Source organism: Phoxinus phoxinus (assembly GCF_949152265.1).
Source record: "Phoxinus phoxinus genome assembly, chromosome: 5".
NCBI lineage: Eukaryota > Metazoa > Chordata > Actinopteri > Cypriniformes > Leuciscidae > Phoxinus > Phoxinus phoxinus.
In genome coordinates this window covers 24533060-24559393 of record NC_136880.1, presented here as the reverse complement: position 1 = coordinate 24559393, position 26334 = coordinate 24533060, and the positions used below count along the sequence as shown (strand labels likewise).

Genomic DNA, 26334 nt, shown 5'->3' with positions numbered 1-26334 from the left:
TCTTTAAAGTTGAAAATACATATCTGCCTTTATATTTTAGGAAGGTGGTCCCTGTCAAAAGTTTTTGGGGGTGGTCCATGGAATACATTTTTTGGAATATGCATATGATCACAATGTCAGTTTTTGTGATCCAAACTCTCTTTCTTTACCTAAAATGGCCACTACCACATCTCCCTTTAAGATCTCAATGGAGCCACGAGAAATGAAGTATAGTGCTGGAATCACATCGCCAGCATGGACCAAGGTGTCTCCTGGCGGGGCGTGTGTTGTCTTGAACTTCATAGCCAAAGCACGTAAGCAGCCTTTAGTGGAACCCTTGAACGCTTTACAGTTCTGCAGCAATGTACGATTTAGATGCAAACAGATGTCTGCCTGTAAGCACTCTGGGAACCCCTTCAGCACCTGCAATGAGATAAAACAGGTTAATGTGATAAATGATACAGCATAATGTGCGCTCTCATGTGTGTATGCAAGAATAAAGAGAGTGGGGAAAAAATATAGTATGCCCAGGTGTTCACAAGGCATTCTGTACGTGACTCTGTGACTCACAGCATTCATGTCAATGCCGTTCGTGTAGGACCAAGCATGCTGAAAGTACTCCTCCAGTTTTTGCCTGAGTGGGTTGGGGATCTGGTGGAAACGGATAAATTCCCGAACCCGCAACATCTGAGTGTGGTAACGTGCGGTGCCAGAGTACAGCCTCTGGATGATGGCTGACACATTTCCAAATATGCTAGCATACATCAGCGCTGTAAATAAAACAACAACACAAATATTTTATTTTAGAGCAAAGCACTTTATTCCCCTCAGATTGACCAAAGATAAATATTTATCCACTTAATCTTCAAAATTCCACCAAACAACAACTACACTTTTACAACTAAGTCATAAAAGTATGATTAGTTGGGAAGTTTAATACTTATTAAACTTATAATGTTTTTGGTTCTTTATCAGTAGGGCCATGAAAATATTAGAATATTAATGATAAAAAAATTAACATTGATAAGTATAATAATATAATATTATATGATATTATTTTATATAATATTAGCATATTAGAATGATTTCTGAAGACTGGAAAAAAATCAGCTTTGCTATCACAGGAACAAATTATACATTTAAAAATATATTAAAATAGAAAACATTTAGTTTTTTGTTCTCAAAATAAATTATCCAGTCATAGCGGGTAAAAGCTTTAAATCATACTAATAATCAATAATAAACACTAACCTCCAATAAGCATGACACAGATAGAAAAGATCTTCTCAGAATTGGTGTTTGGGGAGACGTTTCCAAAGCCCACGCTGGTGAGGCTACTGAAGGTAAAGTAGAGGGCAGTTACATATTTATCTTTAATCGAGGGTCCTGAGCCAGGTATCGACATATTATACGGCTTCCCCAGCTGAGCACCCAAAGACTCAAGCCAACCGATCCGAGAATTACTGTTCCTCTCCACGTTCCCAATAGCATACCAGATACAGGCCAGCCAGTGGGCGATAAGCGCAAAGGTGCACATGAGGAGAAAAAGCACTGCAGCTCCATATTCAGAGTAGCGATCGAGTTTACGTGCCACTCGCACCAATCGCAGCAGCCGAGCAGTCTTCAGTAGACCAATCAGAGTCGTCGTCTGCCAATACATGAAAACAATCAAAAGGTTATGAGATGGTTGTTAGCATCTATGACAGAATATTAAAGTCACCGTGAAATCAAAATTTGCAATTCTGATTTCTTTTAATGGAATATTGCAGAATTTATTATAAAAGGTTTACCCGTGCACATTTTTTCAAATTATTTATGTGCCCTAGTAATCTTTAATAAAAATGACTTCTCCTCCCACTTGCAGCAACATATTTTCTCTTCAATGCGTTTTTGTCTGTATGAGGGCAGAGGGCACTCACATGACATCACAGCAACAGCAAACCACAACCATCAAATCATTTCCCAATGGAAATATCAAGTCCCGTCCGACATTTTTTCTTGTTCGAGAAGCTGTTACACTGTTGATATACTGCACGTCACAATAGGTAATCAAAATTACCCATAAGCTCACTCACCTCTTCTCCTGAACGATAAATGAGCAAGTCGAAGGGAATGGCAGCCACCATGTCAATGAGGAACCAGCCTTTAAAATAGTAGATGGCTATCCGTCCGGGTTGACTAACCACTTCGTCGTTGCTGTTTACGTAGGTTGTGCGAAAGTTAATCACAATGTCTACTACAAACATGATATCCACAATGAGGTCCACCACGTTGAGTGGACTGCAGGAGTAACCGCAGTGCTGCATGGCGGCCTCTTCTTCGTCGCTGAGCAGAAACGAGGCCGAATAAGGTGTGAAGATTGCTGTATAGATGACCAGCAGCAAGATGACCCAGTCCCAGACTGCCTTGAAGGGGCTGTAGTGTAAGATGGTCCATTTGTGGATACGAGGAGCCTGCAGCTTATACTCAGGAAGAACATCTGCACCCAGAGACAGCACCTGAGGAGAAATATACTTCACAATGAGAAGTCTTTTCAGATTATGACATGAATTAAGTCTCTGTCGAAGTCCTTTTCTCATTACATATTTCAGATTAAAGCACCTGCTGCTGCTGCACATCTGCAGCAAAACCACTTTTACACAGTCACATTATCAACATGATTTTAATGGTGTCCTGCTCCTAAGAATGAAATAATATTTTATTTAAAGTTTTATTTTTAAAGACATTAATTATTTTATTCAGCAAGGAGGAATTCAATTGACAATAAAGATTTACGTTGTAACAAAATATTCTATTTTAAATAAAGGCTGCTCTTTCAAACTTTATATTCATTAGAGAATCCTGAACAACTGTTCTCAAAATATTTGTATTGAAATGTTTCTTGAGCAAGATTTGGCCAGGGAACCACAGGATGGGTCTTCCTTGACCTCAGAAAAACTCAATGTCCTCTTCTCTCACCCACTTCATCTGAGACTCTTTGGCGATCAACACGTCTTGCTGAATAAACACATAATCTGAGTCTTTCAAGCAAGTCTTTTCGATGCAAGTCCACAACGCAGGTGAAACGATGTCTGACCCAGGTGGACCCTGCGTGCGGAGGGAGTCCAGCGAGGCAGAATGCCCGATGGTCCACGCTGAGTTTGAGGGTGGAAGGAGCGCAGTCGTAGGAGCCAGGGTGACGGGTCGAGGAAGATCGTAGCATACAGAGGCTGGGTACAGAGTCTCGGGCTCCTCATGCCCAGGAGAAGATGGCTCCCAAACAGGTCCGAGATGGTGACACGCTACTGAGAGAAGGCAGAGGTGGCACCGCGGGAATGATGGGAGACGGTGATGACTGGATGGCATGGAACTGAGGACTGGCAAGGAGACTGGAGACCCACACAAAAAAAAACATAAAACAAAGTGTTCAAAATCTCTCTGAATCTCTCCAAGTCTGGAGAGGTGGTGGGAGAGGAGGGCTGGGTAGTACCAGCGAGACTGGCATACGACAGACTGGTTCAGGAAAAAGTAATGAGGGAAGAATAACATCCTCTCCGAAGTCAAAATGTAATATTGTCTCAGTCAACAACTCACTCTCAAAAGTGGGAGGGTGGGCAGGGCTCACTTCCAAACCCTCAAAGTCCACACTGGGTCAAAAATGGACAAATCCAAACGTTGGATTAAAAATGCATTATAAAAATGTAACCCAACGGCTGGGTTTGTCCATATTTTGACCCAAAATTGGGTTAAAACAACCCAGCATTTTTTAGAGTGCACTGACACTCCCTTGGCGATGGATGACGTGTCTGGCTCACACACCTGGTCAGGCGGGCGCTGCTCGGGTTCCACGGCGATGTGATCCTCGGTCGTTCTATGGGGCATGGGCTCTAACGTCGTGGCATATTCCCTTGCACTGCCTGCGGTGGGCTCAGGCTGTCGATCCTTTTAGGCTGGGTGGTTCTGGCTGTGCACTGGATTGGGATTGGGAATGTGGTTTGCGGCATCCTTGACAGCGACCGCTGATCAGCAGGAAACCAGCACCCACTCCAAAAATGCGGTGAAGCTCCCTCGAGGAGCCTCCCTGGACAACTGCGCTCGTGTGGCGGTGTTGAGTCCGGCGAGAAGGAACGAGCACAGGCAATTATCCGGGAAGGTGGTCTGATGGGCGAGGTCCAGAAACTCCTCTAAATGTTCCTCAAGGGACCGTTCTCCCTGCTCAAGGAACAACAGTTTTACTGCTGGAATGTCCATAGTATATGCAGGGGGAAAAAAATAACCAAAACACGCACTTACTGAAAATAAATAAAACTTTGAAAAACATGTCGCTATTTACTTAGTAGGTCTGGTGTTTTGTCACAAGGGTGGTTGTATAAACGCACAAGATGAAGATAAAGGCAAAAAGGCAATAGTTACTGTGACAACAAATTATAAACTCAGGCAGAAGGTGGCGAAACACAAAAAGTCCAAAGTAACAGAACCGTGTACCGTTTTAATTGTACTTTGATCAAATAAATGATTTTTGATCAAATTGGCGAGTACAAGAGACTTCTTTAAAAAACATAAAATTTATGTTTTTATTCATTAATTTTTAAATGGTAATGTACAATTATATTAATAATTATTAATTTGATTTAGATATAATATAATTATAAATCACAAATAATTGGTTGGTTCCAATTTACCAGTTTACCCTTCGCTAAGATTTAAAAATGTTTCTGATAAGTTCTACCAATGTCATGCAAGATGTCCATGTCTTTCTTTCTTCAGTCGAAATTAAGGTTTTTGAGGAAAACATTCCAGGATTTTTCTACACAGAAGAAACACATAGAAAAAGCCTGGAATGTTTTCCTCAAAAACCTTAATTTCTTTTTGACTGAAGAAAGAAAGACATGGATATCTTGGATTACATTGGGGTGAGTAAATTATCAGCAAAACATTTTTTGAAAGTGAACTAATCCTTTAACGGCTGTTGCCATCAGCCATTTTCAAGTTTTTGCAGTCTCCACAGTTTTTTATATTTCAATGCCGCATAATTTAAAGGGGGAAAAAAAAATATTCAAAGAAAAACGTACTCGGTTACTGACGTAACCTCGGTTCTCTCTAGAGATAGGAACGAGTACTGCGTTGTCGTAGCAACGCATTGGGGAAAATCCTTTTCCACGAGAATACTGAAGCAAAAAATTATCCTTAATTTTGTATGAATGTAAAACGCATTGCCACAGCATACAGACCTAGGCGAGACTGTCGCCATACAAATATCCTGTAAGGCAATCCCACTCGACCAAGCCCACGAAGAAGCCATACTTCTCGTGGAGTGCGCTCTAACACCCAAAGGGCACTGAATTCCCTTGGATGCGTACGCTAGGGCTATAGCGTCCACCATCCATCTGGATAGGCTCTGTTTCGAAGTGGCCAATGCCTTGAGACGGCCACTGAACGAAACGAAAAGCTGCTCTGTCTGTCTGAAAGCAGATGAGCGCGACACATAAGCTCTCAGTGCCCTTACTGGGCAGAGAAAATTTCCGTCCATGTCATCCCCGGTGACCGGAAGGGCAGACAGGGAAATAACCTGCGCCCTAAATGGTGTGTTTAGGGATTTTGGAACGTAACCATGCTTAGGCTTGAGCACGACCCTGGAGTCATTGAGCCCAAATTCCATGCACGACGCGCTCACTGAGAGCGCGTGTAAGTCCCCAACGCGCTTCACTGAAGCGAGAGCCAGGAGAAACACCGTCTTGAACGACAAGTGTTTCATATCAATCTCCTGAAGAGGCTCGAAAGGAGGACCCTTCATAGCGTCCAGCACCGTGGAAAGGTCCAAAATGGGAACTGTGGGAGGTCTGGGTGGATTAAGTCTCCTAGCTCCTTTAAGGAACCGAATGACTAAATCGTTCCTTCCTATGGACTGGCCGCGCGCGGTTTCAGAGAAAGCCGCTATAGCCGCCACGTATACTTTGAGTGTGGAAGGGGATCTCCCATTATCCAACAGCTCTTGTAAGAAGGACAAAACCTCTGTTACTCCGCAGTCTGGGGGTGACACGCCGCGAGACGTGCACCAGCCAGAAAAAAACTGACCATTTAGACGCATAGAGCCGTCGCGTAGACGGAGCTCTAGCCTGCGTGATCGTTTTTAACACTCCCCTGATCTGCAGTGGGCGCATGCGCAGCAAGCCCAGCTGGAGTACTGATGATGCTGAGGCCATCAGACCTAGCATCCTTTGAAAACTCTTTAGAGGGAGAACAGCGCCGCAGCGGAATGAGCTGACTGTGCGCTGGATACGTAGCGCGCGCTGTTGTGACAGCTGTGCTGTCATGGACAGCGAATTCAGTTCCAGTCCCAGAAAATAAATATTCTGATTGGGGGATAGCGAACTCTTTTCCCAGTTTACTGTGAGACCGAGATTCTCGAGGTGACTCAGCAGCAGGGCTCTGTGCGCCACTATCTCTGAATGAGATTAGGCTAGAATGAGCCAATCGTCCAAATAGTTCAGCACTCGAAAACCCTGCAGTTTGAGGGGAGCAAGTGCTGCGTCCATGCACTTCGTAAATGTACGGGGTTCTAGTGACAAGCCGAACGGCAGGACTTTGTACTGGTATGCCTGGCCCTCGAAGGCGAATCTCAAAAATCGCCTGTGACGTGACGCAATCTGTATTTGAAAATACGCGTCCTTTAGATCCACTGACACGAACCAGTCTTCTTGGCGAACATGCGCTAGGATTTTTCTGGTCGTTAGCATTCTGAACTGACGTTTCACAAGCGCTCTGTTCAGTTGCCTCAGATCTAGTATGGGTCTGAGACCCCCGTCTTTTTTTGGGTACCAGGAAGTATCTGCTGTACAACCCCCCTTCGCTCTGAGCCTGAGATAAAGGTTCGATAGCCCCTTTTCTCAGAAGTTTCTGAATTTCGGCTCGAAGTAGGTGTGCTACGTTCGAATCCACCGAAGTCTCGACGCGCGCCTTGTGACGGCGAGGGCGTCGGTGAAACTGCAGCGAATAGCCTTCTTTTATGATGTTTATCACCCATTTTGAGACCCCGGGAAGCTTCTCCCATGCATCTGCACGTGCAGCTAGGGGCTGAGTGAAAAGCGTGCTCTGATCGACTCGCGATACAGCGGCTTTCGTGTGCTGTGACAGAAATGTCTCGCTCGCAACATCTGAGGCTGGGGCCGCGCTGATGACAGCTGGCAGAATGTCCGCGCTCAACTCCTCGACAGCGTTTAGGCGGGAGAGGGAGGTCTGGACGGGCTCCGTAGGAACCGTGATGCTTGTGTGGGGACGTGGGCACTGGGGACCGGGCACGTTTACCACCTTTATAGCATCGCTCGCCGGAGCGCCTGCACGCAGGTTTCGTTTTTACAGAAACCGTGCGATGAGCAGGAGGTACTATTAGTGGGCACTGGGTAGTGGGCACATGTGCTACGTTTAACGCGCAATCGAAATGGGTCGATTTTATGTGCGCGGGCCTTGTGTGTGGGGCCGTGTTTGTGTGTAGGGATGGGCACATTACAGTGGGCAGTCTTACTACACATGAAACACCATCGGCCGTGGCCGGGACACCAGAAAATGCACTCTTTAAAGGTTTTATCTGGGTAGCCGTGAAAACGGCTGTTGTGTGCAGGCAAGCGGGCAATGAGACAGGCTTGTTGGCTGCAATGATCGCTGGAACAGTCGCTTCGCTTGGGACTGGACGAGCGGTGAGCTTCGGTGAGGGTCCGGCCGCAGCGGGACTTGAACACCGGCGCTTTCCTAGCAGTGCTAGGATGTCTTCGGGGGCTCTGACTTCAACGCAATCTTTGGTCGCGGGCCGTGCGGCGCGGGGCGGCGACCGGAAGAGTGAGAGCGCGGTCTCGAGCTCTGCGTCTGGCGGCGTTGAGATGAGGAGCTGGGCGGCGGTCTGGGCTGTGAACTCTGAGCAGGCGGTTTCGCACGGCCTGCTGCTGAGTTGGAGCGCTTCGGCAGGAAGTGCTTCATCGCCTGGGTCGCCTTCTGCACCTCAGCATACCTGTCGGTGAAGCCAGCAGGGGAGAGCGGAGCGTCGAGGAACGCGGTCCGTTCTGCTTCTGGCATGTCTGAGAGTGTTAGCCAGAGGTGCCTCTCAGACACGGTGATCGCCGCCATACTCCGTCCGATGGCTTGAGCCGCAGACTTCGAAGCGCGAAGAGCCAGGTCTGTAGCGCTTCTCAGATCCGCCACGCAGATCGCATCGGGCCCGTTCTCGTCCAGCTTACGGAGGAGATCGGCCTGGAATATCTGCAGCGTCGCCATGGAGTGCAGCGCAGACGCGGCCTGTCCGTTGGCGGCATAAGCGCGACGAAGCAGGGATGACGTCGTGCGGCAAGCCTTTGAGGGCAGCGCCATCTTAGCTCGCCGTCCAGCGGAGGGCGGGCATAAGTGGGCCGCGATAGGCTCTTCGACCGGCGGGAGGGAAAGGTAGCCTCTGTTCTTAGCGTCGTTGACCTCAGAGAACGCTAAAGAGACAGATGACCTCGTCCTCGTGGAATACGGGGAAGTCCAAGCTCTCGCGACCTCCTCATGAAGCTCAGGAAGGAAGGGGGCGGGTTTTGAGACAGGCGTCGACTTCTCCCCGGGCAAAAAGTAGCCGTCCAACCGGTTGTGGGCGGGCTGCTCGGGCGAAACCCACTCAAGGCCAAGGCTCGCCGTGGCTTGAGTGAGAACGCGCATGAGCTCCGCCTCGATGCTCGCTCTCTTCCCTTTCGGCGTGGGGGCAGGAGGCGCGAGGTCCGCAGAGCTCGCCCAATCCTCGCTGCCGGACGCCAAAACAGAGCATGAGTCCTCGTCCCTCAGCATGGCATCGATGACGTCGTCCTCGATGTCATCGACGGAAGCGGCGGCAGTCTGTGGTCGCTGTCCGTCGGGGATAGAAGCTGAGGAAGCCGGGGAAACAGTTCGCGGGCGCACCGGCGAACTTTGGCGGCTTAACGGAGTTTCGGGGTTCCGCTGTGCACGCCGTTTTTTACGGCGCGGCACAACAGCGGAGAACACGGGCTCCTGGAACGACGCCAGGCGAGTCCGCAGAGTCGCCAGAGGCAGTAGTTCACAGTGATGGCAGCCGCATTCCGCAAGAGCGAGAGCCGCGTGTTCCTCACCCAGGCAGGAAACGCAGATCACGTGGCGGTCCCCGTCGCTGAGTGTGGCTCGTTTGCACGAACCGCATGCAGGCATCTTGAAAAAGACGCCGCTCTTTTAGATACAGGAAAAAAAGTGTGAGTCGCACCGGCGAACTCACACACACTCAATACAGGAGGCAAAGGATATAGGCGCCGGAACGCGCAGCTGGAAGGCGACGATGCAGGCGGTGCCAGCAGCTTGTTGTAACTTCTCCCGCTGAAGTGCTCTCTCGACGGCGCAGCTTCTTGACTCGGATCAGCGATGAAGTGTCATACAAAATTAAGGATAATTTTTTGCTTCAGTATTCTTGTGGAAAAGGATTTTCCCCAATGCGTTGCTACGACAACGCAGTACGAGAGTATCTCTCGTAAGAGAACAGCATATATACAACTTTGAGGCACATATTCCTAGATGTTCTGTAAAGCTTATCAACAACCTCAATTGTACGTTTCATAAACTAGCCAGTTAAACCAAAACATGTTCAGTCCATTGTCCTCATTTAATTGTAGAAACCTTTTACAAAGCTCGCAAGGCAGAAATATTATCATATGTTCCTGACAGGGACTGAGTGGGCTGTAACTCAGAGTGGGTGAAGTAATGAAGCCATGTTTAGTCTCTGAGATATTCACTGAGTACACATCACTGCAGGGAGAACATTAATGCTTCACACTTGTAAACACCCCCAGGCAGGAAACTTCATCTCATTATTTTTTCCAGGCCCCTAAAGATGTGACCAATGTTTAGTCATTTGCTCAAAGCTCCGGTGAGTATTTATTACTCTTACTTGTGTTTATTAGAATAATTAAGGCAGTAGATAACAACAACATACACATATTATTCACTACATAACTATATAAACCATTCTTTATAGATCAGGTATTAATATTTTTTGCATTTGTACATTATGATTTATTAAATATAAATACAGGATCAAACAATTTCTTGTTTTAAGATAGCCTTGAACTTAGTCTACCAAAGGCCAGTGATGCAGAATCATAATTCATTTATGTTAATCTTTCTCTTGCTCATTATGTACCATTAGAATGAAGAAATATATCCACAGAAGACTGAAAAGCAAGCGGGAGGGAAAAAACATCTTCTAGACATAATTTTTTTTATAGAAATTAAAGTCAGGCAATTTTCATAATAAAAAAAAACTCATTACACTGACACTTGTCCTCACAAATAATGCCTGCACTAAACCGCTAATAAAATCTAAATCTCAGTTAGCTTCCAGATTAATTGTTTAATTCATGCATCTATTTTTATAACTAGGTTAAACATCTATGAAAAGGCTGATGTAGTTTCCATCCATAACTTGCCTTAGCACTCATTAATTTATGTGGAACAGCAAAACATAGTCAGACAATAACAAGTGATCTTCTAAACTGCATAATACATAAAGTGGTTCTAGAATAAATTGTCCAAATATATATATAAAAAAACAACTTTTCTCAACCTTAAAGTCTCTGGCCGTTCTTACCGCTCTGCTCTCTTGGCCAAGAATGGGACTTGTCTTGTCGCAAAAGTGGAGGCTCAGGGAGCCTTGTTTGCAAGGCATGTGTATCTGAAATGAAGGCTGAGGCTGAACATGAGAACAGGACTGGAAGAGCTTGTTCAGTGGCTTCAGCAGCAAGGTCAGAATCATGATCCAATAATCTCCCGACTGCCCCTGCTCATGGCTCAAGTGGCAGAATCCATGACTCCTCTACAGGATCCAGGACCTGTCCAACCCCCAATTCCCAATTATCTCAGTTTCTTTTGTACCGTCTTCTGGATTTGTCCATTTAGTAGAAGTTCTCCGGGTTCTTGCAGTCCAACTACTCGTATGCTTTGTGCTTCTGCCCTACAACATTTAGCAAGAAAGTTTAAAAGTTCTGAGGTAAAGCCACTTTAAAGATTGAAAGACCTGTTTGTGCTATTGCTCTGATTCAGATGCAAAATAGGTGCCAGTCACTTAAACATTCATACAGAAAGAGAGAGAGAGAGAGAGAGAGAGAGAGAGAGAGAGAGAGAGAGAGAGAGAGAGAGAGAGAGAGAGAGAGAGAGAGAGAGAGAGAGAGAGAGAGAGAGAATTTGAAAAGAATTTGAATTTTAACAAAACATTTATTTTACAATTCTTATACATTACAACTTCAATATAAATATAACCACAACAATACACATCACATTAGTAATACTTATTGTAGCACACAAGAAAAAATTAAAAGATCATCTACAACAAAACAAACTGCATCATTAAAACACCATTGATTTGAAAAAAACGTCAAGTCCTTCGTCATCTTATAAAATTTAAAAACAATCCACACTCTTGATTTTATCCTGTTTTTTAAGATAGACACAACTTCACATCCTTCTGACCCTTCAATTTTGTTCTTCCTGCTTAAGTATATTGCCATTTTTGCTTCACCTATAATGAAGTTTAACAGTTGACATTTTATTCTATTTTTTGCTACATACCGGTAACTAAGAATAAAACTCTGAACAGTAAAACCTTCATTTAACTTGTTAAACAACAAATTCAAGAAGAAAATCAAAAAAATAAACCAACCTTGAACACTCCATAAAAACATGAAAGATTGTCTCCCTTTTTTTACAAAAAGGACACCCATTAGACACACTAGGATTAATAACACTTATAAAAGCAATAGCATTAACAGCAACTGCCCCGTGTAAAATCCTCCATTGAAGATCCCCGACTCTTTTTCCCAAAGGAGATTTATAAAAAAACTCTCCACACAGGTTTTATACTCTGATCCAAGCCAAATTTGTCTCTCCAAACAGTGTCTTCTCTTCCATTTAAAACTTTTTTATTTAAAACTTTAACACAGTTTCGATACAATTTATTACGGTCAGCCTCGTGAATACTTAAATCTTCCAAGTTCTCCAACACCCCCCAACTAGCTCCTTTAAGATCAGGAGTAAAGAAAACTTCAGGAAAAGGATCCTTATTGTTTGGAGAAACTTTCCCTTCCCCATAAATCACAAGTAGAGACATTTCTTCCATCGTAAGTCTCTGTTTTAAAACCTCCAACAATTAATAATTGAGGCTGAATTATAGGGCACGATTGAAGATTGAACGTTTACAATTGTGGTTCTGATGCTTTCTATTTTCTCAGTGAAGAAGTTCATGAAATCATTACTGCTAAACTGTAACGGAATATTTTGGTCAGGTGACGTTTGTTTATTTATTAGCCACGGTGGTAAATAAAAATCTTGGATTATTTTGGTTGTTTTCTATTAGTTTGCGGAGATGCTCAGCCCTTGCCGCTTTTAGGGCCTTTTTATAACGTGACATACTGTCTTTCCACACGATTCTAAAGACCTCTACATTAGTTTGTTTCCATTTACGCTCTAATTTACGGGTTTCTCTCTTTAGAACATGCGTAGTATTGTTGTACCATGGTGCTTTACTTTTCTCTCTGACCTTTTTTAATCTAATGGGTGCAACAATATCCAATGTTCTAGAGAGAATGGTGCTCATAGTGCTAGTTACTTCCTCTAATTCATCTGTTTGTTTGGGTTCAGGTAGTAACTGAGACAAATCAGATAAGCAATTTGAGAAATTATCTATGGTGGATGGAAGGATTGTTCTGCCTGGTCGGTAACGCGGCGCAGCGTGACATAGTACTGTAGTCCGTAATATACAAGTTACCAGGAAGTGGTCACTGATACCATCACTTTGTGGAATGATATCTACAGTGCTATGCATAAGTTTAGACACCCATGCTAAAGTTGACTAAAAAGAGGAATAAAAAATCATCTTTTGGAAATTGAACTTAATGCCTTAATTTAAAAAAATAGGAAAAATCCAACCTTTAAGGACACCAATTTTCTTTGTGAATGAATAATGTATCGTAAATAAATAAATGTTCTTCCTTAAAATACAGGGTGCATAAGTTTGGACACCCCTATGTTAAACTCCCATAGAGGCAGGCAGATTTTTATTTTTAAAGGCCAGTTACTATATGGATCCAGGATACTCAGCATCCTGATAAAGTTCCCTTGGCCTCTGGAATTAAAATAGCCCCACATCATCACACACTCTTCACTATACCTGGAGATTGGCATGGAGTACTTTCCATAAGATCATCTCTCAATGCAAATCAAACCAGCTGTTAGGCTAACTGAAATAAAACCATGCCAATCTCTAGGTATGGTGAAGGGTATGTGATGATGTGGGGCTATTTTAATTCCAAAGGCCAGGGGAACTTTATCAGGATGCTGAGTATCCTGGATCCATGAAGTAACTGGCCTTTAAAAATAAAAATCTGCCTGCCTCTATGGGAGTTTAACATAGGGGTGTCCAAACTTATGCACCCTGTATTTTAAGGAAGAACATTTATTTATTTACGATACATTATTCATTCACAACGAAAATTGGTGTCCTTAAAGGTTGGATTTTTCCTATTTTTTTAAATTAAGGCATTAAGTTCAATTTCCAAAAGATGATTTTTTATTCCTCTTTTTAGTCAACTTTAGCATGGGTGTCTAAACTTATGCATAGCACTGTATATCGGTTGGATCGGTTCCGTATGATATAATTAAATCGAGTGTATGATTCAGACGATGAGTTGGTCCGGTGACGTTTTGCTTGACCCCAAAGGAGTTTAATAAATCTGTAAACGCAGCCCCTAACGCATCATTTGAATTATCTACGAGTATGTTGAAATCTCCAACAATTAATGCTTTATCGACGTTGACCAATAGATCTGAGAGAAAATCTGCAAACTCTTTTAGGAAATCAGCGTAAGGCCCTGGCGGTCTATATACGGTAGCCAAGGCTAGAGATAATAGGGATTGTTTTCTTACATCTAAGAGCGTAACATTTAATACAAGTTCTTCAAACAAATTAAATTTGTCACCTGTTTTCTGAGTAACATTAAGAATATCTCTGTAGATTGTTGCAACACCGCCGCCACGACCAATCAGACGGGGCTCATGCTTATAACAGTATCCTGGTGGAGTAGACTCATTTAGACCGAAATAATCATTTGGTTTAAGCCAGGTTTCAGTAAGGCAAAGTACATCGATGCTATTATCTGTGACTATTTCATTTACAATAGCTGCTTTAGGTGTGAGTGATTTAATGTTCAGAAGACCTAGCTTTAGAAATTGTTTTTGTTCACTAATAGCGAGATTTTCTGTTTTAATAACAATTAGATTTTTCCTAGATCCTACAGTAGATTTATTATTTGATCTCACTAAACGAGGAATAGACACAGTTTCTATTAAATGTTCTACACTAGTATTTATATCAATTAATTTGGTGCAGCAGAGACTGTGATTTGGATTTTTGGTAACTAGTCAAACGGTCTTTAACATCTTGGAGATGTTATCCGACAGAAGATCCGCTCCATTTCTACTTGGGTGTAAGCCATCAGCACGGAAGAGCCTAGGACGCTCCCAAAACAGATTCCAATTATTTATAAAAAGCAGTTTCTGCTCATAGCACCATGACATTAACCATTAATTTAGCGCGAATAATCTACTGAACTTTTCATGCCCTTGTCGATACGTGGGAAGCGGCCCAGACACTATGATCGTTATTTCAGGCGATGCGGTGCGTACCGTCTCGATTAGGTTCCTGTCATCCTTTTTCAAAACCTCTGTCTGCCGCAGCCTGACGTCGTTCACTCCTGCGTGTAACACGACAGCTCCGACGCGCTCGTCACCGTTTAAGATCTCGGGTACTCGCGCAGCGATATCGAAAACACGGTCATCAGGAAAGCAGTGGCTACGCACCTTACTTTTACCTGACGTAGCGTGGACGTTCCGAACAATTGAATCGCCGATGATCACAGCATCGCGTTCCGTTTCGCGAAGAGGGGAGAAGCGGTTCTGAGTGGAAATCTCGAAAACCGGGAGGGGCGGAGAGATTCTTCGCGTTTTCCGCTGCGAAACCACCCAAGCTTCGTGACGGCGCGTCGTAGCCGGAGTGAATGAAACCACGGCTGATCGTGGCCTTGGCGCACGGGACCAATGCTGAGAGACCCACGGCGTGGACGCAATCGGAGTCTGCGGATTATTAACTGATTTGTGTGCATCGACGCAAGATGTTTCAAGAGCTAAATGTTTCAAGACCGTGCCCGGTCTCTTAGCTCGGCTTGTCTCTCTAAAAGGTCGCGGATCTGCTTCTCTACAGCTTCCAGCTCAGACTGCACCGCGTGCAGCTCGAATGTGTCCTCACCTGCACCAAAAGGTTGACAACATACATTTGATATATTCACCATTTAAACAGATGGACAGTAAGTTAGTAACGACGCTACCAGTGATGCTATCAATATTAACGCTAATTTATGACTGAAATATTGGATATAATCCGTCTTTTTAATGGTACGGGTGTGATGTAGACGCACGATAGGCAAGAAAATGTTCGTTTGTTCGCACCTCCAGAAGATCATCAACCAAAACTGCCCAGAGTGATCTATAAAACTCAACAGGAATTCCGTCGATCCCTGGAGCTTTCCCGCACTCCATACTCTTTAGGGCATCATACAGCTCACCTTTCGTAAAAGGTTTTTCCAGCTCAGTGTTTGCTTCATCCGAAACTTTAGGCAGACTCACATAAAACTTACTGGCTATATCCTTCACCTCCACGTGTTCACTCTTATATAACTCGGAATAAAAACCTACCGCTCTTTTTCTTATTTCCTTAGCCTCTATAATTTCTGCGCCTGATTCAGATAACAAGGAATGCATGATTCTATTTTGGCCATTTTTCTTTTCAAGTCCAAAAAAGAAACTGGTTGGGCCATCCATCAGTGCTATTCTCTGAAAATGCGAGCGTACCAGAGCACCCTCTGGTAAATTTTGCATTTCAATTATCTCTTTCTCTAGATCTTTCAGAGATCGGGAAATGTCTCTCGAAGCATTGAAAGTGTACATACGGCACAGTTGCTGTATCTCTATTTTTGCAATGTCCCACCATTGTTGCAAAGATTCAAAGGATGACTTCTTATTCTTAAACTGTTGCCAAAAATGGCCAAACACCTCACAAAAAAATATATCTTGCAATAAAACCGTATTAAAATGCCAATATCACTTCTTGGCTTTACATTGGTGATAAAAACATTGCAACTAACTAAACCATGATCCGAGAAGCCCACAGGAGAAATTGCACGTTGTTTAATAATATTAAAATGATGTTTAAAACAATACCACCTGTCTAGTCTAGCCATTGTCACATAATGCTCCCTTACTTGTGCCCATGTGTACTGCCTCTGTGTTTTATTTAGAACCCTCCAAATGTCATACAATTCACATTCTTTCAGAATTTGTTTTAAAACACACTGCGAAGGCATATGTGGCCCTTTGTGATTTCTATCAATTTTATCCTCTTCTGTACAATTAAAATCCCCCCCTAAAAATAAAAACTCTTCAGATTTACAACTCTTTACAATATCTCTAACTTTGTTTAAAGGGGTCATGACATGGTTTTTTTTATTTCATTATTATGTTCCCTTAGGTGCAAATATAGTATTACTATAGTTTTTTTTACAAAAAACTTTTAAAATGTAGTGATTTATGACCTTTTCCCACCCTGTTTCTCATCCTCTGATTCAAACAGTCTGTTTTGGGGGTGTTTCCCCTTTAAGAGTTCAGTGTTAACGCCCACTGTTATGATTGGCTAACGTCAGTGCCTATGCAGCAATTATTAACGCCCCCAGCCAGAACCTGTGCGGATTCGGCGCAACTGTTTAGTAGCGGGTGATGCATGCCAAGCGATGGCTCTTGCAATGATAAAACCTTATTATGTTTGAGCCGGAATCAGAGGAAAATGAACCATCACCACAACAACGAAGACTGGATCAGCCCGTGTCCACATGGAAAGTGAAACTATTTTGAATTAATAAAAAAAAATTAACCCGAGACACTTGAAAACGGATTAGCTAACAGTTATTTAACTAATTCCAATGAAATGATAGGGTGTACCACGGACAAAAATGCATGCACAGGCCATATTTGAAGATGCAGCATTGATAAAGGCAACGTTTTTAATTTTCTATCACATGTAGGCCTACTAGAAAGGCGACATATTTTCAAGATTCTCTTATACAAATGTGTTTATATTAGCCATGGTAAAAAGTAAGTTTGCGTCGTCGTTGTTGAGCCCAGAATATTCGGCACGGACTTATCTTTGAGCAACAGTTTTCTGGCAAAGCCAAGCATCATATTGGGATTTTTTCCCTCAAAACAGTCATCCTTCAAATGTAACGTTACAGAACAAACACTTAAACTAACACTGCCGTGACTGGGACGTCCGCAAAAAATAAAGTGCATCCATTTTTTCCCTGACGACTGGATCTTTCAGCGTATTTAAAAAGTAGTTTAAAGTTTTAAATACATTACTTACAGTTTGCGTCGTCGATGTTGAGCCCAGAATAGTCGGCACGGACTTATCTTTGAGCAACAGTTTTCTGGCAAAGCTCAAAACCGTCATCCTTCAAATGTATAGAACACACGCTTAAACTAACACTGCCGTGACTGAGACGTCCGCAAAAAATAAAGTGCATCCATTTTTCCCTGACGACTGGATCTTTCGCAGCGTATTCACAGATGTTGTTTGTCCACATCCAGGAACAGCACATCTGCGTGGCATCGTAATTTCCCTGTACACAGACCCACTCGCTGTCCGTCGACTGAACACTTGTGAAGCGCGCAGCGCGCGGGCGCGACAATGATACGAAATGAGCGTAGTTGTCTTGCGCTTAAAGCGTAGTTGTCTTGTGCTGGAGGCGGTCATATGCAAACGCTGGTACGTCACTTCGTACCGTGACGTCACTTCTTACCATGGATCCAGAACGAGCTGTATTTAGAGCTTGATTAAATAAATGATTCGTTTATAATGGGGAGGACGTCTTAAGCTATGAAACTTGCAGGACGTTTTAATGGTACAAAGACCTCTTATATACCAAAAGATCAAGGCAAATTTGGTTTCTCATGTCATGACCCCTTTAAAAACAACACTCTTTCACTTCCCAATACTGGGGCATACAAATTTATAAATAAAACAGAAAAATGTTCAAACTCCAGCCGTAATTTCAGCAACTGTCCCCCGACTACATGCTCTACTTCACATGAGACTGGATTTATATTATTTCTTAGTAAAATTGCTACACCTCCACTAGTGGTAGTCTTATGGCTCACTATCACCTTTCCTTCCCATTCCATCATCCATTCACTTTCATTTTTTATATCACTATGTGTTTCTTGAAGAAACATAACATCAATCTTTTTTTTGTCTTATCAACTCATAAAGTATTGCTCTTTTCCTATAATCCCTTGCACCATTCATGTTCAGGCTGCCCAGTCTTAAATTACTCATAAATAAATGAGGAAAAAAAAGAAACTGTGCAAAACAAAAACAAGAAATTGACAAAAAAAAAAAATTAAGACACTTCCTTTTCATCATTTAATCCATTGGATCTCACCTTTTGAACTAATTTCTTTAACCTATACTTACTGTTCTGTGAGACCCCCTAAACCAATTTCTTTCATTGACATTCTTGCAGCCTCTATGAACATTTCAATATCAGGAAAAAAATCCTGTACTTGAACTCCCTTCATGCCTTTTGTGTTCTGCAAAAAAAGATTTAATTTTTTCAAGGGTGTAAGCACTCCTCCCAGCTCTTCTTTGAGAGACTGAGTCAACTGAACTTACTGATTCACTCTCACTCTCTGTAGAACCATCTGAGTTACTGTGTTCACCGTCAGACATTTTTTCTTGAACCATCATTTCCTTTGTCTGGTCTTCTTGAACCTTCTCTTTCCTAGGTTTTTTTCCTCTACTTTTTCCCCTTGTTTTTCTCTTTAAAATCGGTGTTTTGAACAGATTGTCATCCTCCACCATATCAATGTCTCCTGAGACTTCTACATTCACATAAGGGCCAGCAGCATCATTTGCTTTTTCAATTTCACCTTCTCCTACTTCTTCCTCATTACTCCTATTTAAAGTTTCTTTTTGATTAGTTTGTCAAACACTTCCCCTCCTTTTTCCTGATTTCCATTCTCCACATTATCTTTCTGTCTCTCACCTTCAATATTATTCCGTACTGCATCTTGTTCCACATTCTCAGGACACTCATGAGCAAGATGACCTCCTTGTCCACATTTAAAACACTTCATTGTCTCCGATGTAACGTAAATCACATAATCAAAATCATCGATTCTAAACTTTATTGCGAGATTCAACTCTGCACTCTCATTGTTCAGAATCATATACACCTGCCGCCGAAAAGAAACAACATGCTTCAACTGCGCCGATTTGCAATTTAAGTTGATTTTTTTAAACTGCGAAACAACTTTTCCGTGCCTGGCCAGTTCTCTTTGGATCACTTCATCCTTTATGAAAGGTGGAACATTCGACAACAAGATCTTTTTCGCCGGTTGAATCAAAGGCATTACCGGATTACGAATCATTCAACACAATTCCACTAGCGACTATCTCATTAACCTTGTTCACGTCATCTAGGAACAAAACAAAAGCACTGTTCATCCTAGATGCCGACAAGATACTCCTATATCCCACAACTTGAGCAACTGCTAAACTGCAGTCCTCTATACAGAGCAGCGCTCCGCGGAGATGACTTTAATGCCATTCCGCCGCCTCAGCTCTCACCCCGGATTTCCACCAACTGCGGATCGGCTCCGCTGCGTGTCGGTTCCATGCTCCGCTGTCCTTCAATACCGATCTCGCTAATTCACGTGTGATCGCGCGATATGTAGTTTCGATAAACAGAACCACCAAACCAGGAACAGTTTTCCATCCATTTTTAAGGTGTAGTGTAGGGAAATATGATCCGCCATGATCACAGTGTATTTTATTTTGAAAATGAAACGGATCTTTTATTTTGTTTTGTTCTGTTTTTTGCTCGACTTCCTGTCCTGCGCACTCTGCCCTGTAGTGCTGCGGAGCTCTCTGGCATCCGGCAAAAATATAAGCTCTGCGTATCTGCTCCGGAGGGCTGCGGATCGCCGGAGTCGGAACGCAGCCGTTCCGCAGTCAGTGAAAAATACACACAAACCTATTGACTCCGCCGCCGTTCCGGAGCGGATCTGCAGCCGTTCCGCAGTTGGTGGAAATCCGGGGTCAGTCTCCGCTGCTGCCATCTCCGACAGCACACGCGAAACACTCTCCCTAACTCCAGCAAAACCTCCACAAATACCCCAAAACAAAACTTTGCCAAAGAAAGAAGAAAAGATAGAAAACTCACACAGCCCGCAGGCCAACGCTCTCACACTCCACACCCGTTCAGCTCAGACACTCACGCATGCGCACAGAGAGAGAGAGAGAGAGAGAGAGAGAGAGAGAGAGAGAGAGAGAGAGAGAGAGAGAGAGAGAGAGAGAGAGAGAGAGAGAGAGAGAGAGAGAGAGAGAACAGGAAGAGGGCGCACCAAAATCTTGTGATTAAACCGATACTGGGACACACATTTTCAATACTTGAATTTGAATACTGAATAGTTAAACACCATTTTGTGATTTTATAAGAAAGAAAAAAAAAGCTATTGAGGAGGGAGCTTGCACCTTTTTTTAGGGTTTTTTTTAATAGACATTTATAATGTTTTTAATATAATAAAATATTTTTTCGAGTCATACTTGGTTGAGAACCACTCATTTAGAAGTATGTTTACATATATTTATACAGATCTTGGCAGGTTTGTAATTGACTTACAGAAAAGCGAACAAATATAAATAGTGTTGAATGACAATAGTGCAATGCTATAAGAAAAGTGTTCATTTTATGCAAAAAGGAAATAAAATGGTGGTTTCTTCTCTTTGAAAATCACTTGTTATACTTTTCTTCAATGATCCTAATTGAATTTCATCTTTAGTAAAAGGCTTCTAAATTTTCTACCTTGATTTATTTATATCCAGATTGAAGGTTGAATTACTTTGAGACCTTTTATGTCACTTCGAATAATACATTACATTAAAATCCTTCTGTGCTCCTCAACTCAAGGCTTGATTCACCCTCAGTGCTGATTACGCAGCATCAACTCACATGAAATTGCAAGGCTGCTGCTGGGTCTATATGCATTTATAAATCGGCAAACATTAGATTACAAATCATGTTTATTCACCCATGTCTCCTAAAATTGGTGATAAACATTTTTGGGTCCTGTGGCATGGGTACACTGTCCTTGTGAATTAGCTGTGTGTGAGTTTGTTGGGGTGAAGGGGTGGACATGTCAGTCCAAGGCCAGTACCACAGCAGGGGGAGGAAAGAGAGAGGACGTAAGGGTGAAGGAACCGGCCTTGGGACTGAAAATAGCCTTCTGGGGTGGAACTGCATTGAAGCTCCAACAAACCATAAAACACAGTTACCCTCACTGGCTCTTTGTTCTCTGACTCACCAGACAATTTACAGATTAGATCTACAGCCAAGACATCTACTACCTTACAGAGCTCTCTGCAGTAAAATCTATTTAAACATACTTTTAATTTATCAGATTAGAAGAGCCATATTGGCAGGGAATCTGCAATCAATAAATAAATACAAATTGTGGTTCTCAATCTTTCTGACTTCTGACATTGTTCACAAAAATATTCAAAGGCCCTCAAAAACCTCATTTTTTTTAATTTACAGAAACTGGGAATGTCTATACATTAAAATAAGTAAATAAAATACTAAAAAGAGAGAATTCCAGAAGTTTGGATTGATGAATGTTCTACGAGCATTATAGATGTTCATGCTTATTAAGGATTTAATCAAATATAATACACATGGCACTTTATGAATTTTTTTAATGTATGACTTCTACAGGTCTAGAAATCATACTACAGTACCTCATATGTCCAGGTTTTCCACGTGCGAGTCCTGCCCTATATACTTACAAATTAATTTGTTCTTTTGTAAGGGTGGTTTTTCAAAGAAAAGAAAAACAGCTGCTGAGGGATAATTTAAAATAAGAAAGTATATTGATTGTAAGCTTTTTTAGCTTATTTGAAATCTTGTTTTGTCCTATTTTAAATTGTTTTAAGGCCCATTGGAAGCTGCTGAGGCCCCCGGTGCCCTGGTTAAGTACCAGTGATAGAAAGCATAGATTTCTGTAAATTCCGAACATACGGCTTAAAGAAAACAAATTATGACGATTATTTTGACTTGCGAGACAACCTTTCACTTACATGAGATCACAGCAACAGCAAACCACAACGATCCCAACCATTTTTCTTGTTTGAGAAGCAGTGTCACAGTGGATATACAGTGGATACAGAAGCAGTGGATATACGTTACAATATGGGAAACAAAGACTATCGCAATTTCCATTTCATGCCGACTTCAATGTATTCCATACATTTTGTAATACATTGTAAATAATAATAAAAATGTGTATTTAGGATTGGAGAAATCAAATCAATCACTCTTAAAAAAAATCTATATTGGGCAACAACTAATTTGTACCACTAATATGAAGTACTGTATTGATCCTCATATTTAAAAAAAAAACTAAAAAGCAAAAACTAGATCTTATCTCTATCCTTTGCTCTGGTTGACAGAACATTCACCTATGCTATGCATCCCTTTGTGTGTTGTTTCAGGCTTATACTGTACATGCTTCAAGGCAAAAACTTTCCTGATGTCCTACCTCGCACCAGCTGTCCACCAAAGTCATGACATGGAGTCCTCACACAAAAGACCCCTCCATTAAAAGACTATTACCGAATCTCCCTCAAATAAATTAACAATGCTTCTCAACTGCCTTCACAGAGCAACCAGCCAACATCCAGCTCCAGGGTGTTTTTATCTGCCTGTGAAGAAATGAATTCAGGTCCTGTAAACATCACAAGGCTGTGAGAAATCTGTCAGTTGAAACATGGAAGTTAATCTCATGGGGAAGCAGTCAGAGAGGGCAACCATGGATCAAGGAAGCACTACAGCCCATAGGGCACTGCCATTTACAGCGAGTGATTGTCTCTGTGCCTCACAGACGGTGGTGTGGCAGTCAAGGGCATCCTTGTGCTGAGATGAATGCAGGGTGCTTGACCTGACTGCTGTGACTGTGGTGAGCAGGGCCCAGTTCTGACACCACAACACCAATCTTACATGCCGCCAATGAGAGGCTCTGGGCAGAGACAAATGCCAGTGTTTCTGTTCTATGCCAGTGTTTCTGTCCTGTGCCAGTGTTCATGTCCTGTGGCAATCACTTTCATCACATTACACACAAGGACAGGCGCATTCTACTGTAACAATTTAAAGGGATAGTTCACCATAAAATTACTATTTTCATTTCTGGGTGGTCTCTTAAAATTGCACAATTTGAGAAAGCAACAATAAAATCAGATTTTTCTTTCTATTAATTTTCTGCAGCGAATATAAAAGGTCATTCAAGTTTCAAATTTGGGACAACCATAAATATGGGACAACCCTGCTCTCATGTGCACTGTCCCAGAACAACACCTGAAGTAAAATGCTAACACTGATAATGCATTTAATTCGGAAACAATGCTATTCAACCATCCGACCCTCAATACTGGAGACAAACCACACAGACTACCATTAGATTACAACTGATTTAAAAATCAATGTTTCCTTCTACTTTAAATACACTGAACATCACTGCATTTCTAAGAATTCTAACTATTTATAGTCTCAGTGTACCGAGAAAGTTTATGTCAAAATAATCCAAGCTGTCAATATTCTACTGGTTGAGTTTTCAGTTTAGTGATGCATTATTAATAAACATAAATGTATTAGTATTATTATGATTAATTATAATGAGTGACTTTAACTATAAGTCAATGCACTACTGTACCATTGAAAAGTTTGGGGTCTGTAATTTTGTTTTTGAAAGACGTCTCTTATGCTCACCAAGGCAGCATTTATTTATGTTAAACAGTAATACGGTAATGTATTATTACGATTTAAAATAATTTCTACTTTTGTATATTTTAAATGTGATTTATTTCTGTACCAAAGCTGAATTTTCAGCATCATAATTACTCATAATTACAGTCTTCAGTGTCACGTGATTCCTTCAGAAATCATTCTAATATGCTTATTTGCTGCTCAAGAGACATTTCTTACTATTATCAGTTGAAAACAGTTGTGCAGCTTAATATTTTTTGTGGAAATCGTAATACCTTTTAATACCCAGGATTCTTTAATGAATAGAAATTTCAAAAGAACAGCATGTTTTTGAAAAATACATCTTTTGTAACATTATAAATGTCTTTACTCTCACTTTAGATTAATTTAATGTTTCCTTGCTGAATGATAATTCTTAAAATAAAAATTCTTACAGACCCCACACTTTTGAAATGCTAAAAACTAAGCGTATAGGGAACTCACCTCCTGTGCGACAATACTAGAGATGCGAACAGCCCTCTTGACCCGTGAGTTTCTCCGCTCATTGCTCCCTTGCGCCCCCTCCTGAGGAATGCTGCCTCTGGCACTAAAGGACATGTTTCTACTCCATATAGATAGCTGACTCTGTTATCCACCACTGTTCATCTCACCTCACCTACTGCTCGCAGGAACAACCAACTCTGTCATCCTCTGAGGTGGATCACTTCCGTCAGTGTGAAGGCTTCTCTTTCAGATGTATCTCTTCAGTGGCTTCCAATAAAAGCCTGATTGGTCTTTAAAATTCAGAGCAGTTCGCTCACTTTTTCCACGCTTCAAAGTTGTCCAGTCCGATTTCTGCTCAGCAATTAACACAACAATATGAGTAAACTGCTGATCTTAACATTGATTTCTCACACAAAAATCCGAAAACGGAATACGATTCTGAACAGGAGCAGCACGGATCCATCATCACGCTGTCAGTGCAGCTGTTCCACTTTTTCCACGCTTTGCCTTTTAAAGAGAGTAAACTGCCTGTGGTATCCCTCTCCATCCCTCCCTCCCTCTCTCGCTTTCAGAAACACTGTGTTTGTGTATGTTCCTCTCTCTCTCTCTCACTCTCTCTCTCTCTCACTCTTCTGTGGAAGTCCCACTCGAGAAGAGATGTAATTGCAGCTGGCTGACTGATCCACCTCCTCACTCTCAGTAGCCCAGCTGCAGGGCTAGATAGATATCCTCCATTCCCCTGATAGATACAAACATGCTAAAAAAAAATGCTGTTTTTTTCTCTCTCTGTGCCCAGCTCCCAGGCGTTTTACAGACCTCTCTTATGATCATTTTCACCCACATTAGTTTTAACCATACTTAAATTGCATGTTTAAAATGAAAGCCAAGCCAGTGTATGAGGTGAATAACCGCTTTCTGCCAAACGAGGGTCATTGCTCACACAATGTTCATTTATGCTCCTTCATAATGCATTAACTTCCGTTAATTTATACAACTTGAAGTGTTAAAAATGTCAAGTCAAGTCATCTTCATTTATATAGCGCTTTTGACAATGTAGATTGTTTCAAAGCTGCTTTACAGTAATAAACAGATAATTTAAGGTAACAGAGATTGTTTTGGCTTTGTAGCGGTTCTTGAATAAAGATATTTTTCCAGCTAAAGTTAGTTTTGATTGATTCACTTCCGTCGCAAGGATCATTACTTATTAAATTAGAGGCCGCTAAGACGACACTGTTCTCTCTACACAGACTTTAAACACGAACCTGTGAGAAACACTTATGGCGCTCAGGTGCGCATTAAGAATTAATTATATAGTTATGCGCATTTGAATATATGTGTGTAGGTTTGTAATTCCCTACAAACCAAGCCTTAAACTACTTGTCTGGCCTTAAAACTTTGATACAGAATTGTATCACTTCGGGGTAGATACGCGAAACCGAAATTATCCCGACAACGCTTAATCTGTAGAGTGGTAAAGGGATCCTTCACAGGGAAGAGAATAGTTGGCACTTCAGCACTGCATTGTCATCAGGTCCAGGCGAAGGTCCTTCGTCAGATCTGGATACGGCCTAGATCCGACAGGCTGCAGGAAAACCTCGGGATAAACAAAGACACTAAAATTAGCGTAGATGCCATTCTTCTTATGATGTAACGACGAGTACATCAGGGTTAAAGGGAAGTGTTCCCAGTTCCGGCTGACCTAATCTATGCAGCCTAACATTGAATTATAGAAGTCTATAATGTCTTATGTGAATGCTAGGTCAAAGAGATGTGTCTTTAATCTAGCTTTGAACTGACGAGTGTGTCTGCTTCCCGGACAATGGTAGGAAGACTGTTCCAAAGATTTGGTGCTAAGTAGGAAAAGGATCTACCGCCAGCAGTCGATTTTGATATTCTAGGTCATTATCAACTGACCGGAATTTTGAGATCGCAATAGACGTGAAGGACTATAATG

At 42.1% G+C, this 26334-nt stretch overlaps 1 protein-coding gene across 6 annotated transcripts in view; it reads right to left on the bottom strand.

The window, feature by feature from the left end:
• The window catches only part of kcnh2a (potassium voltage-gated channel, subfamily H (eag-related), member 2a), a 100661-nt gene that overhangs the window by 7941 nt on the left and 66386 nt on the right, over nt 1–26334 (bottom strand). For 4 of the 6 annotated variants that reach the window (XM_079612347.1, XM_079612348.1, XM_079612345.1 and 1 more), the window contains 4 exons: nt 2055–2477; nt 1231–1627; nt 550–749; nt 150–402 (listed from right to left, as the gene is read on the bottom strand). In XM_079612347.1, coding sequence (XP_079468473.1) covers nt 150–402; nt 550–749; nt 1231–1627; nt 2055–2477 — 1273 coding nt within the window. Of the gene's footprint in view, nt 1–149; nt 403–549; nt 750–1230; nt 1628–2054; nt 2478–2937; nt 3730–3777; nt 4047–26334 lie in introns of those variants that run through there. The other 2 variants (XM_079612350.1, XM_079612349.1) reach the window with 2 other exon arrangements.